The 15449-nt window shown below is 38.7% G+C and overlaps 1 protein-coding gene across 1 annotated transcript in view; it reads left to right on the top strand.

Moving 5' to 3' along the window:
- LOC128684022 (uncharacterized) overlaps positions 1–15449 on the top strand; it is a 319563-nt gene that overhangs the window by 247005 nt on the left and 57109 nt on the right. The window contains exon 9 of the mRNA XM_070093438.1: positions 13987–14118. Within this exon, the coding sequence (XP_069949539.1) occupies positions 13987–14118 (132 nt within the window). The remainder of the gene's footprint in view (positions 1–13986; positions 14119–15449) is intronic.

Genomic DNA, 15449 nt, shown 5'->3' with positions numbered 1-15449 from the left:
CAATGTTGCAGAAATGAGTAGGATGTCTTTTCCTCAAAGGAAGCGTTATCTTGATGTTAAGTTGTGTAAGTTATCATATTCCAATTATATAAATAAAATTCCTTTCTCTGAAGTAATTAGAGAATGTCTATTCTGATCAGAAATAAGTCAGCCTTTTACTTTATTGATTTATGTAGGTTAAATCAACATAAGGTTTTTTATGCGTCTATAACATCTGTGTGCCTCAAGGTCATTGTAAACTAGACATGTATGTAAACTAATTAATTTTTATAAGCTGGTCAGTCTCAGAGAAAAGTTTGGATTGATTTTCCCTGTGTAAATCCCGCTTTGCTTTTCATGGGATAATTTCTGAGTGTCGCGTCTGATTACCTTCAACCTTCCATGCTGGAAACTTGATAATCTTAACCTCTGAGCAGCTTCAAGTTTAATGTGGTTGTATGTTTTAGAATATTGAGATTTTTGAAAAGTTTGAATTTGGTTTGGGATGTATATGTCCTAATATGCGATTTTTATTAAAGAAATTTGGTTATTAGTTTCCATACGAATACTTATTAATGCCTCTTCTGATTCCCTTCAAAGTTCATTGTTAATATTCATATGATTTATCAACTCGTGCCGCACTCTGCACTATTCCAATTGCATGCACTGAGGCACAGAGGACTGGAATTATAAAAACCGGTATAATTGTCTAGGATCCCGCAGCGACCTAAGTACATCTAGTTTTGCATAAACTAGTTAGACCGGACATTGGTGGTCTGTTGTTACAATATAGACAGAAACGACTCCGGAAAGACGGAGAGGTGGGGTACACCAACAAGTGCTGAACACGTTACATACAGAAAATCTGCTGCATTGTTGCTGGGCGACAAAAACGAAAGTGAAGCATTGCAACATGGCATTGCAACATGGCATTGCAACGTGGCATTCAACAGAGCGCTGTGCTAAGTCCACCGCTGTTTAATATATTAATCAATAACCTATTAAAATAGATACCAGATACCCCAGTTATATCATAATTAGCTATGTTGATATTTTCTTACAAGAACTTTCTATAAAATGTAAATCACTCAGAATCATATACAGAGAGGATATGGTAAACTTGGGCTAATTTTTGTAGAGAAAACCCGGGTATTTAATAGGCACACTGGAAGCCGTAAGAGTGGACCATCAAAACTGAAGGTCAGTGATATGCTTATTGAATATGTAAGTAAGTAAGTAAGTTTATTCAGGTATACACAAATACAGTTACATAGAATTATCATACATAGCAGCATATGTGTAGAGAACCTGGGATAACCCAAAAAAGTCAGACCGAGTGACTTAATTACATTGGAGTCCTGTAGCTTATAAATATTAAGGTATAACTATCGCAGATACGATAGAAGCTATGCAAACAATAATAATAAACAACAATATACAAGCAATCAGGTTCTCAGAAGGAACAAAAAGGCACAGTACCGTGACTGAAACTAATATGGGGTTAATTACTCCCCCTATAGTTCAAATATTATATTTCCCAGAAATGTGTTTAGTATATACAAGTTCAATGATATATTACAATGCTCCAGTTTTACTCATGCGGCACAGTATATTTATCGACAGGTTAAAAAATACAAAATGAATACCTAAGAATTACTCTTGTCTGTTTTATAATCACCAAAAAAAAAAAAATAAGAATGTTATATGGACAAAACAGTGTTGTCTTTTGGGAATTATTAAAAGAATAAGATGCTTCAAATAACAGCCACACACATATAGTACAAATGTTTGGACTGCATGACCTGTGTCATGCTAGGAAACAGTAGTAATTTCCCTGACACATAAACAGCTTATGGTAACACCATGCCTACCTACCTGCCCTCTTAGATAAATCACTAAACTCAGTGATATGAGTCATACACGACCTGAAGCCTGAAATAATATCACACAGACGTGATGAATGATTTTGAAAACGGACAAGTTGAAGAACTGAGACACTTATACAATATATGGGAATCTTTATTGAAGAAACGTTTCTCCTCACAGAGGCTTCATCAGTCCAATACAAAGCAGAAAAGGTGGGTAAGGAGAGGAGGAGTTTGAGGTAATCAGTCCCTCAGCCTGGAATCAATGTATTCAGTCCATCACTCTTATAGGAAGTACAGCATAGGGCCAGAGAGGTGGCTTATATACTGCAGTCAGGTGAGTCGAAGCAGGAGGAGGCGGGATCACAGTGGGACCTCCTCTCCTTATCCCTTTTCTACTTTGTAATGGACTGATGAAGCCACTGTGTGGCGATACGTTTCTTTAATAAAGATTCCCATATGTTGCATAAGTGTCTCAATTCTTCATCACACAGACGCTCTGGCAAGGATGGTAAGAATGTAACTTAGCCATTTGTAGGTCTAATAAACACCCATTGTGACCTCTAATCCTTTTGTTTTTGGTACTACCTCTCAGAGGATAAGCATGAGGTAAATTTAGCTGTGCCTCTCATGTGGCGCAGCTAAGCTAACAAGCCTCCAGGATGCAGCCAGATCACATTTTTACAAAATGCCGACAGTGTTCGGGATTAACAAATAAATTATATCTCATTGTTTTTCCTCTGTGATGTCAACAAAGATAAAAGTTTTATTATTGTCTGAATGTAATAGATTATTGCAGGATTTACGTGGGATTCTTCACTGGAACTGCGAATTAATAATAATTATAATAATGTTTATTTCTACAAGTACATGTACAAGGTATACAAGCCTAGCTGATATCAGTGACGTACTGCTGTATAGAATGCCGCTTGTTATGTAGAGTATTTCGGAGAAATTAGGTCAATTTCGTCTCCAGGATGCGACCTACACCATTCGACTAACACCCAGGTACCTATTTTACTGATAGGTGAACATGGACAGCAGGTGTCTTAGGGAAACGTAACTTCACAGTCACTTTACAGGCAATGCAGCTATCTGGAGAAATCCTTCAACCCTGCGATGGAATATAACATTGCTGGCAAGTGCTTAAACACTCACCTATATTAAGAGAAGACTCCTGTACGTAGGTATAATAAATTACACCTACCGGAGTCTTCGTCAGGTTAACGTTCTTGATAAAGCCTCGCGTAGGTGTCCTTCTTTTCATCAGTCCTGAATCTAACTGGTCACAGGCCAGTTGAAGATGGAACCATCACTCTTGAATATTGCGGTTAGAACATAAGGAGGAACACTAGCCCGTACTATTAGGTCGTTCTCTACCTCAAACCCTCTAACAAATAACATCTGTCCAACCCATTTTCAGTGCTACCCGAGGAATAAACTTTGATAACCCTATTAACTCATGTGTAAGTCCCACTCATACCCCTCCCCTCTCACTTCTGGGTGTGAGCGGTGTAGACAGCTGTCTACTGTAGGCTGTCACCTGTTGGTGACTGGTGAAGTAACACACTCGTTTTTTTTGGTTCATTTTTTCAAACAAATTCTACTGTTTCACAGTAGTGTATAAAACCCCTTTTGAGGGGTAATTATTTTATATTCAATATATTTTGGAATCTTTACTGAGTGTTCTATGACTATTTTTTACAAAATTTACGTGTAGATTCTCTTGCAAGACATATTGATCTTACTTTAAGCTCAACAACTGACGGCGGCCATGTTGAAAATGGTATAAATACCGACAAGTTGAAGATTAAGATACATGGGCAACAGCTGGGTATCTTTATAATATCTTAATAATAAATATACCCTACTGTTGCAAACGTGTCTTAATCAACAACTGTTGCAAACGTGTCTTAATCAACAACTGTTGCACACGTGTCTTAATCAACAACTGTTGCACACGTGTCTTAATCAACAACTGTTGCACACGTGTCTTAATCAACAACTGTTGCACACGTGTCTTAATCAACAACTGTTGCACACGTGTCTTAATCAACAACTGTTGCACACGTGCAACTGTTGCAAACGTGTCTTAATCAACAACACGTGTCTTAATCAACAACTGTTGCACACGTGTCTTAATCAACAACTGTTGCACACGTGTCTTAATCAACAACTGTTGCACACGTGTCTTAATCAACAACTGTTGCACACGTGTCTTAATCAACAACTGTTGCACACGTGTCTTAATCTGTTAATCTTAATCAACAACTGTTGCACACGTGTCTTAATCAACAACTGTTGCACACGTGTCTTAATCAACAACTGTTGCACACGTGTCTTAATCAACAACTGTTGCATAACTGACGGACGCATTTTACGTTTTTTAAGAGTATGTTCAGTAACGTATTGCAGAAGTTATGCAACCTGGGGGAGGGGTAGGAAGATATCGTTGACGGAGGAAGGAATGACACATTTGCATGATTTTTGCCAAGGTTACAAAAAAAAAAAATACCAGGACATCTACTACCTGGTACAGTGTACAGAAAAACTGTAATCAAGAGTTTAGGGAAATACAGAAAGTTGGAGTGCAGAGAAACAAGGGAGGCGCAGGAGTTCTACCTGGAGTCTACATGGTGGGTGTTCAGGGGGTCAACGCCCCCGCGGCCCAGTCTTTGACCAGTCCTCCTGGAGTACTGTGCATTATTTCGTTAACTTGTATACCACATTCTTTTTCATCTAACGATCAATTTTTTTCAACTGCCATTTTCTCAGCGTCCTGACGATCAACTTCTGTAGAAAGAGGTTCACTTTCTCTACGCCTCTGTCCAGCATAACAACTACAGCTGCCGCACGTCTACGGTACATACACACACTGGCTGAATACATTTTTCACACTTCCCGATTCTGTCCACAACTCATACAATCAGAGCTTCACGTCTTTGTTGTTCTGTCCTCTTTAATGTGTGGTTGCTGCCCACTCACACCCTCCCACAGTCCTCAGATGTGAACTCAACTCGCTTTTCTCTCTCTCTCTCCCTCTATCTCTCTTTCTCTCTCTCTCTCTCTCTCTCTCTCTCTCCCTCTATCTCTCTTTCTCTCTCGCCTCTCTTCTCTCTCTCTCTCTATCTATCTACCAAAGCGATAAAGCGACCCACCTGTTCCGCCACTATAAAGAACTTTAGTTCTGTGGACACAGCTATTCAAGCAAAGTGTCTCTTTTGTCATGTTAGTAACCTATTTTCTGAAGACAAGAATGGTATCCAATACCAACAAGATAAAGAATTAGACACATGTACAACTTCTGGGTATCTTTATTTGTAGATGCTTCGCCATCCAGTGGCTTTATCAATATAATACAAGGACAATACAAAGGGCTGATGAAGTCAAGATGTAGTGATATCACTGATTATCAGAAATAAGAAAAAAAGTTCGGATTATTCTACATCTAATTTGTGAAAAAAAAACTCCAAGCAGATTTACACTATAAAGAATTAGGAATAACCCCAGAGAGTCTATAGCAGTAAACTGCATTACTTTCTGCACCAGAACTGACGTGTTAGCTGTGTTACACCATGAAATGTTTCGACCAGACGCCCAGGGAAAACCCAGAGGTTGTCCAGCCAAATTCAAAAGAGGATATCGTAGTCAGAGATTCCATTGTAAGGCAACTGAACAAAGAATTTTTGCCGTAGCAGCAAACATAAGTTACGTGACTCGCGAAATCGTAATAACACCATTGCAAACAAATCATAGAACGGTTGGGATTTAAACCCATGGAAAATTAGTCCTAAAACTCACAAGCCAATGCGTTGACACACTGAGCTGTGAATTTACCTGCCATGGGTTCAAACCTCACCTGTTCTGTGATTTGTAGGTTATTGTGCAGAAATGACGAAAATCACCTGATGAGCACAGTTTCCTTGAGACCAATATCATTATTAATTCAGGGGTCATAAAACAGCCCTGACCTGAATCCAATCTTAAACTAATGGGATGAAATGATAGCAAGCTCCAGTTCCCTAACAATCAGCAGAGCTACACATGACTGAGGAGATAAAATAAAATCGGTATTCGAGAAAATCTGCTTAACCTACTTTAAAATTCTTTCTAAAGTAGTCTCGAAGAATCAGATTCTTCATCACCTGCTCCTAGGCTGAGGGACTGATTACCTCATCTTCCACTCTCTGTTGTATATATTTCTACAGTCTTCGTATTACGTTCATATATTGATATAACCACTGGATGGCGAAACGTCTATGGGTTAAGAGGCCCAGATGTCGCACATGTGTCTAATTTATCATCAGTACAAAATATATGGGAACAAACTAACTGAAGATAATAAAAAGTACCTTGGAGAAATTAAAAGTTATATTTTCAAAATTACCGAGTATTTCATATTTATTAATTAAAAATCAATCAGAATGCTACGTTTCATAGACAGAAACTTCGACAACAAGATACGAAACACGTTTTGAACTATAATGATTATGTTGGACTGTGGTTGTTGTTAGACTTCCATTTTTTTCCAAATTACACGAAAGACAATTTACTGGAGAGGGTGCATAGAGGAATTCTAGTCCTGACGCGGGTCTTAGATGATGACCCGCCGTTGGAGCTTTTGGTCATCTGACCGAGGCCTCCCGCTGGCTTACCAGTCCACCCCTTTAAAAATTATGGTCATAGTTATAACCACTTAGAATTTCTACTCAAGAAGTACTCTTAGGAAACGAAGAATACAAGATCATGTTCATGACGTGAAGATAGTAATGCCTTTGACACACTCCGACACGATGACCTGTTTCACGAAGTGAATAAATCTAGAACTTTAAAACAGCTGACTGAAACTAGGTGAGAGAACGTATGCAGTTTTTCTTTTTGCAACGAGAATTAGAGCAGAGTGGGATCAACTACCCACTAAATCTGTAAATACGATGATAACTCAGTTATTAAAAAACCGGATGGGCAAGTAGTCATCAAAGAACCAGATAGGCAAATACTTTAACAATATTGGCTTCAAGTAGGTATTAAGTTAGGTTATGGTATGTTTTTCTCCTCTTTTTCATAACAGTAATGGCCGGAGGGAGTGGAGGATGTTAAGACAGATTTGTTTTTTTATCGTTGACTCAGCTGATAGCCTGTGTGTGTACGCTCATGCGCGCTCTCTCTCTCTCTCCCTCTCTCTCTCTGTGTTTCTCTCTCTCTGTGTCTCTCTCTCTCTCTCTTTCCTTTAGAGTTGTTATTTATCTAGAGAGGCAAAATTGCTACTAAGAAAACGCAATAAATTTACATGGTAGGTAGAGAGATGATTATTGACCTATCGTATCTCAGAGTTTATATTCTAGTTATTTTTTGGACACAGCGGCACGTAATTCAGAAGTTGTAGTATTCACTGCGGGGATGAGTACTGATGACTTTAGTTCAGGTTTTGATGTCTCTCGAAATGATGAATAGAAAATTACATTATTAATAATAAAAATATTTTTGTTTAGATAATTTTTTTTTCGAAATGTGTACTACATTCAATTTTCCATCACAGTAATATGATCTACGGCATTTTAACATTCCTAGATTATTAAAATTTCTCGAGAACCGAGAGGAACAACTAGGTATATTAATTTTGTTCAACGACACATAGATACTTGCTGGATGAGACTGTTCACAAACCTCACTGATAATTCCAACAGCAACAGTCAGATCACACTTTATAATTCCCCTTCCGTGGCGACAGTCAGTGAAGAATATCAAATTGGTTCGAAGTAACAGGCAATTGTATATTGTACGGGGTATTCTAACTAGTGCTTGTGATTTCACGCGTCAGTCACTTCATAGGCTACATAACCATCTGAACCAACTGTTGGCTACTCAGACAGCTGGTTGAAAAGACACAAATGGAAAGCATAGAACTCTTAATTAAGACGTTACACCTATACAAAGCATCATCAATTTCATATATTTGATAAAGCCTCGTGTAGTGATACGCCGTTAGAAAAGTGTCTCCTTTTGCCATGTTTTTCTTTTTGACATTAAACTCACACAGACAACCCGCACATAGGAGAAGGAAGCCTTACGACAACGTTTCGGTCCGTTTTGGACTATTAACCAGTCACACTAACAAGCGAAGATGAGGGAGCTAGCATATATTAGAGGGCAGCGACGGGACAAAGAAAGAAGGAAGCAAGAAGGAAGTGGAGATAATGTTGGCAGTGGAAGTAGTAGTACAAATAGTAGAAGTAGTAGTAGTAGTAGTAGTAATAGTAGCAGTAGTAGTAGTAGTAGTAGTAGTAGTAGTAGTAGTAGTAGTAGTAGTAGCAGTAGTAGTAGTAGTAGTAGTAGCAGTAGTAGTAGCAGTAGTAGTAGCAGTAGTAGTAGTAGTAGTAGTAGTAGCAGTAGCAGTAGTAGTAGTAGTAGTAGTAGTAGTAGTAGTAGCAGTAGTAGTAGTAGTCGTAGTAGTAGTAGTAGTAATAGTAGTAGTAGCAGTAGTCGTAGTAGTAGTAGTAGATGACTCCAAGGTGCAATCCTTCCGCAGATATAATAGAAGCTACTTGAAGCTTGGAACGATCAGTGTTGAGCAGACCGTGTATAAGTGACGGTCCTGGAGGTAAGCGGTACAGCCGGCCGCCTGGAGCGCCAACTTGTTGCATCGGTGGACATTGTACTCTCTGCTTGTATATATTTTTAATCAGGCTTCAGTGCTTCCGCTTCAGGGTAAAATTCTCCATTCGAGTGCTGCTATTTTGTTTTTCAATATTCATGGAATATTTATTGAGAGTTCCATTATTTACGCAATATATTTTGTAGGTTTTATTTGTGAGAGAACCCGTACTTGCTTGACGCTCAGAACATTACAGGAAAGAGCGAGTTCGGTTTATTTTGTTGGGGAAGAGGTGAAGCACCGCGGGGAGGGATGGTATATATACCTTTGATCGAAGAAAAGGGGGCTGTCCCTCGCTTAGAATAACAAAATCGTCAGGAACACCATTACTGGGTATTGTGTTCATAAGAACGGCAATTAACAGACTTCAGAGAAATACAGAAAGATGGATTACAGACAGAAAAACAAGTGGATGTATGAAGGAAAGGGGCGTTGTGCCTCAGTTGCTTCAGTTACTTGTATAACATATTCTGTTACCTATCAGAATATTTTTATTTTGCATATTCTGAACTTCCTGGCGAACAACCTCTGTACAAATAGATATTTCATCTCTTTACGCCTTCGTTCAACAAAACTATTGCAGCTGCCGTAAGTCTACCACAGGTACTGCAAATCTATGTTATTTTGCTTGTTAAATTAATATATTCTCACACATCGTATTTTGTCCGTATGTCCTATGATCAGAGCTTCACTGTATTAACTGTTCCGTCCTCTTTAATGTGTGGTTACTGGCCACTCGGTCTCACCCACCCTCTCAGATGCAGGTTTTCCTTGTATCCTCACCACTCGTCTCTCTATTCCTCTCCCTCTGCCTCTATTTCTATCTCCCTCCCTCTCTCTCCTTACACAAGGGTTTTTCAATGTTAGGTTAAAGGTTCCTAGCTTTATTTTGAAGCTAGGGCATCATTTGAAAGCATTTTTATTGTTACTAGACATACAAATAGGGAATAGGATGAAGCTGGAGCCATCTGTAGGCCAACGATTTCATTTGGTCATCTGACATTATTTCATTGATGTCATGCTTAACGAACATGTTCCAGACTCGAGCCATCCTAGGAATAAATGATGTCAAATGAAGTGATGTTCTTGAGAAGGGTACGGTTAGATGTAGTTACTGTTGCTGCCCGTCTTGTTGGGTACAAGATAAGTTCTCGCTGTCCGCTGAATGGAGCCATGTGTGGTACCTTGACAATATTGGCCTTGTATACAACAATAACGTCACCCACATCTTTCTGGTGTTTAAGACTCTACTGAAATGATACACCTGTCCATGCCAGGTCCAGGCGAGAGATAAGACGTCTTGCTCTGTTCTCTATTCTGTCAAGAAGTTGCAGACGAGATGGGGGGGGGAGGCAGCCCATGAAAGTGGAGCATACTCAAGGTGTGAGCGTACTTGTGCCTTGTACAGAATCTTGCAGTCTTTACTGTCGGGCAGATACGAGATATGTCTAAGTGCTGTAAGCTTCCTGGCAACTTTATCTGCAAAATTTACAATGTGGTTCCTCATAGTCAGTTTGGAGTCCAGTTGCACGCCAAGGATCAGCTTCACTCCCGGGCACCAACACTTTCCCATTCATTCTTACCACTGCTCCAGCATTACCATCATGGTGCCTAGAAACCATCTTCATTTCTGTTTTCTCAGGAGCATAATTGATTTGCCAGCATTTTCCCCAGTCTGATATAGCTGACATCTGGTGATTGATGTAACTTAGAGCAACTGGCATTTTCTCTCTTGGATAAGTAAATGTCAGAATAAGTCGTCTGCATATGCATGGGATTTTGAGATAAATTGCAGGAAGTCATAGAAGTAGACATTCCACAATGGCCCACGTACACTTCCCTGTGGAACACTTGCTCCAGAAGAGTGTCTTGTTAACTCCGTCCCCTTGAGAACTACACCTAGAGATCTACCTTGTATGTAATTACTCTCTGATTGCTACCTCCGTAGTGCGACGCCGTGCTAAAACTTAGCGCTCAGACCTTAACGAATTAAAGTGCCCAGACTCGTATAATGATTTCCACAAAACGATGCGAATATCCAACTTCCCAAAGATTTATAAAGGATTCCTTTGTGATATTCAGGGGAGTTTTATTCATTAAGTTACTAGCAGATTTTCCAAGAGAACAAGATACAAAAATATAAATGTTTGCTGTAAGTAGCAGGTTGGTTGTGCTGGAGGCAGACAACACTGAGGTCGATGAACAGTCAACCTACAAGAGGAAGATCGCTGGTTCTCAGAAAACTTTGAGTTCAGAATTACTGATCAATTAATTTGTTCGCAGCAGTCTCTCTCTCTCTCTCTCTCTCTCTCTCTCTCTCTCTCTCTCTCTCTCTCTCTCTCTCTCTCTCTCTCTCTCTCTCTCTCTCCTTTCTCTTCTCTTCTATAAAGGAGAAATTGTTATTACTTTATACTTCAAGTTCTATATAGGAGAAATAATTGCCATCACTGTATACTACATATATATATATATATATATATATATATATATATATATATATATATATATATATATATATATGTATATATATATATATATATGTAAAACAACCACTCTGAAAGAATAGAGAAATTCCAAGCACTTTCGTGACTACTCACGAAAGTGCTTGGAATTTCTCTATTCTTTCAGAGTGGTTGTTTTTGCATATTTTGAAATCACCTGTTTACTGTGATCTTATTGCATATATATATATATATATATATATATATATATATATATATATATATATATATATATATATATATATATATATATATATATATATATATATATATGTCGTGCCGAATAGGCAGAACTTGCGATCTTGGCTTAAATAGCAACGCTCATCTTGCCATATGGGGACAAGTGAAAATTTGTGTATGCAATAATTTCGCCAAAATCATTCTATATATATATATATATATATATATATATATATATATATATATATATATATATATATATATTATATATATATTATATATATATATATAAATGCACCACGCAGAAACAAGCGGGTATATATAAAGATCGCTGGACTCGAAACTGCTACTGAGACGAACAAGATTCCCAGACAGCGCTCTTATCCACTCAGCCACATAATTAGGATTCAGCGAGGTACATCACGTCCAAGAATGTTCAGGACTTGGAAGTTCAGCCAACTCTAATTGCTGTATATGCCAAAAACGTTATAATAAGTTAATGATTAACAATGCCAGCAAGGTATAGAATATGTGAGGGGGAACAGGAGTTAGATATTGTCTAGTACACTTGCTTCCTAATTCAACCACTCACTAAGCCCACACTGAACCCTTGTAGATCATCATACACATTAAATAAATGGAGCAATCCGAAGTCTACAGATTCCTGATGCTGGTTCTGTGATTGAACCAAAACAATGAGGCAACCGAATAAATATTTAGTAGTGGTAGAAGAGGGTTGTAATAGTCATAGCAAAAATTAATACACTCAACTATATTAGTGATAGTGAAGTAACACGAGAAGCTGAAGACAGAAGCAGTACTAATTTATTACAGGTATTTGTGACCAACATTTATCATCCCGTTTCATCTCTCCTGTGAATTCTGTGCAATTTTCCAAAGAAGAATGGTGTTTATTCCCCCTGTTATGTCAGAAGTGGTCAGGAGTGGATGGTGGGGAGCCTTTTGCTTCTCTGTTCTTGGCTCACACACCTAGATAATACACAATAGTCCTTAATCTAGGCAGACGGTAGAATTAGATAGGTCTTCCCAGCAGATAGCTTCGTTGTGGATTTCCACGTCATCTGTTATTTGTATCACCTATGTGCTCTCACCTCCCTACTTCCTTCCTTCATCCCCCCTTCATCCTTTTCTTCCTTTCTTCACTCCCTCCCCCTCTCTCTCTCTCTCTCTCTCTCTCTCTCTCTCTCTCTCTCTCTCTCTCTCTCTCTCTCTCTCTCTCTCTCTCTCTCTCTTGTCCCTGCTTTTCTTTCAGCCTGCCTTCTTTTGCTCCAAACATGAGTTCCTCTTTTCTAAGCGTAATGAAAGCGACTCCTGTTTTCTCTGTTGTTTACTTAGCGTGTGCATTAGAATTCTTTTATCGTTCCACACTGTGAACATCACGTTAACTTAAGACCTTCATTATGTTGTGTAAGCACCCCCAGCTCCCTCTTATTAGCTCATTCACGCATTTTATTTTAGCAGCGAACTACAATATCCTTTCAGTATTCACTAGATTTTTAATGGTAGCCATTTTTCAATAAGAAAAATAGATTTAGTTAACTTTGTTACAGGGCTGTTGTTGAGAATTATTAATATTACTTTCATGGACGGAACAGTAAAGCCGTTGTTCAAAGGCATCAAGGCACGTACCTCCCTTGAGGATGATGATGTTGAGAAGGTTGTGAGCTACGTCATAATGTTCAAAGAGGTTATGTGACGTCTATGTGACAGTGTGTGCACCACTGCTAGTCATCACTGTGTAAACCTGTGTTTGAAGTTCAACTACTTTAAGATGATAAGACCCAAGGCGGTGTATGAGTCTTGACCTCCCTTACGTGATTGTTCCTTTGGCATTACCATAGCCTGTGTTACTTAAGCCTCACCTATGTGATTCCTACCCCCTCCCCCCCATGTTTCTCCTGACTCACCTGTGTGACTATTGCGTAGTCACCTATCTGCACTCACCTATTCGTATTTGTGGCTACAGGAGTCGATCCCTAGCTTCCGGTGTCTTCGTTGGCCTCTGCAGGTTTGCCCACTCCTGGCCGAACTATTAGAAGATTTGTGAATTAAGTACTGATCCTGCTTCTTCCAATTCGCTGTCTAGGTAGCTCCCCTTCTTGACCACTCCAATAACACCCCTGTGACTCATGTTATTTTTTTTTTAACTTTAACTGAGAAATATCTTTTTAGAAGACATGACCGGTATGCCATGTTAATTCCTCTCCTCTAACGTCATTAAGTTTACCTCCTTTAACCTCTCATAACTCATACCCCTCTCCTTGGGGTCTGGTCTTGATGCAAATCTCGATAATTTTTCCAGCTTCGTTACACTCTTTTCTAGATGTGGGTTTCAAAGGAGCGCTGCATACTCCAAGATGGCCTAACACATGTCTTATATAGTGCCTTGAATGATTCTATGATGAGGTTCCTTCATGCCAACCTTAAATTTGTCAGTCTCGCATTTGCTGAGGCATCTTCTCGGATAATGTGTACGTAAAGTAAAGTACTCGGAACTATACGTAGCCAGGGTTCCTTCTCTTTCTGGCAAGTTTTACGCCTTTGTTCCCTCAACCTGTAATCTGTTTCCGGTTGTCTTTGCCCTTTCCATTTTCATGACATTGCACTTGCTGAGACTAAATTCCGGTAGCTACATGTCAAAGCAATCCTCAAGATTATTTAGATCTGTTTATAGTCTTTCTTCGTCTACTCCTATTTGTATTGATCTCATTAGTCTCATGTTATCGGCGAACAGGGATACCTCTTACTATTTCTTATGTCATGTCGTTACGTAAACATGAAACAGGAGTGGTCCCAGCACTGGCACCTTTGAAGCCCCAGTTCGCAACGCTCGTCCATTCCGACACCTCCTTGAGTTCTTCTACTCCTTCAGAACCCTCAGAGATATGTTGGCTCCTATTGACTTCATGGCATCTACGTAACTCAACGCTTTCTTCATCTCTTCTCCCATTGTGTTAATCTTCTTTACTAACTTTCTGACAATGTTTCTGTTTCCATTGAAAATCCCTGCCTAAAATCTGTTGTTCGGCTCCTCGCAGACTTCCTAATCATTTATAGTGAGCTCTCCTCCTTCCTTCTTCAACCTTATTACCTGGCTCTTCACAGTTTTCAACTTTCTGATATAGTTGTGTATCAACTTTGGCTGTGTCATTTGCTTACCCAAGTATAATAATTTCTGGCTCTCCTGCTTGTTTACCTGGAGTTTACCTGGAGAGAGTTTCGGGGGTCAACGCCCCCGCGGCCCGGTCTGTGACCAGGCCTCCAGCATACTTTGCTTTCCTTATTTCTGCCATGCTCAGATGCGTTTAGCCTTTGTCTCTTTGCTTCTTTGAGCTCTTTCATGTTCTTCTTTTCTCTCCACGTTTAATTCTATAAGATATTCACTGAGCGGTTACTATCATCGAGGGGAATTTCACAGTCAATGAACCTTATATCCCAGTCACTTAGGGTGAAAACAAGGTCAAGGATCGCTTGTACTTCGCCTCCTCTCTCTCTAAATTAAGCTGGATTAAGTTGGTTATATAAATCAAGCTAAATTTTTAATTCAGCCCGGCCCATAATTAGTTCTGGAAAATGAGTCGCTTACAAATTATCAAAATAACTAATAGATATATTAAGCGCAATTGCAGTCATTATTTCCAATTACACTGTTAAGAATAATATAAATTTAGTGGACAAATTATGTACCATAACTGCTTTAATGATCACAGTGTGGTTAGTTTTGATGTTAAATCATTCACCACATGAGTCCCAATTGTTGACTGAATATTTAAGCAATTATAATTTATCATTGTATGTTTCTACAATCACTGAGCTCATTAAACTTTGCATTACTGATGCAAAGTTATGTTTGATGATGAGTTTTACTCTAAAATTTGTATGGCAACGGGAAATCCTTTTTTACGTATCTTTATTAATTTATACACAGAATTTTTTTGCAAACTGCTAAATAGATAAGGCTCAGTCGTACAGATATATAAATGATATCTTTTGTATTATGCCCAATAATATAAATTAAAATAAGTTCTTAAATGGGGTAAGCTGTTAAGCTTTATCCATAAAGTTTAATGTTGAGGATGAACAAAAAATCATGACTGTATTTAGGCGACCCTTAAACTGTCCAAACCTAGATCTACGTTTTTTCAACATTTGAAAGTACGTAAAAAACGTAGATTTTTTTTTACATTTGAAAGCGTGTAAAAAAAACTTTGATCTACGTTTTTTTTGTTATATTTGAAAATATGTAAA

This window comes from Cherax quadricarinatus, chromosome 3 (assembly GCF_038502225.1).
Source record: "Cherax quadricarinatus isolate ZL_2023a chromosome 3, ASM3850222v1, whole genome shotgun sequence".
NCBI lineage: Eukaryota > Metazoa > Arthropoda > Malacostraca > Decapoda > Parastacidae > Cherax > Cherax quadricarinatus.
The sequence above is the reverse complement of the archived record's forward strand: the minus strand, read 5'-3'. Positions and strand labels throughout refer to the sequence as shown.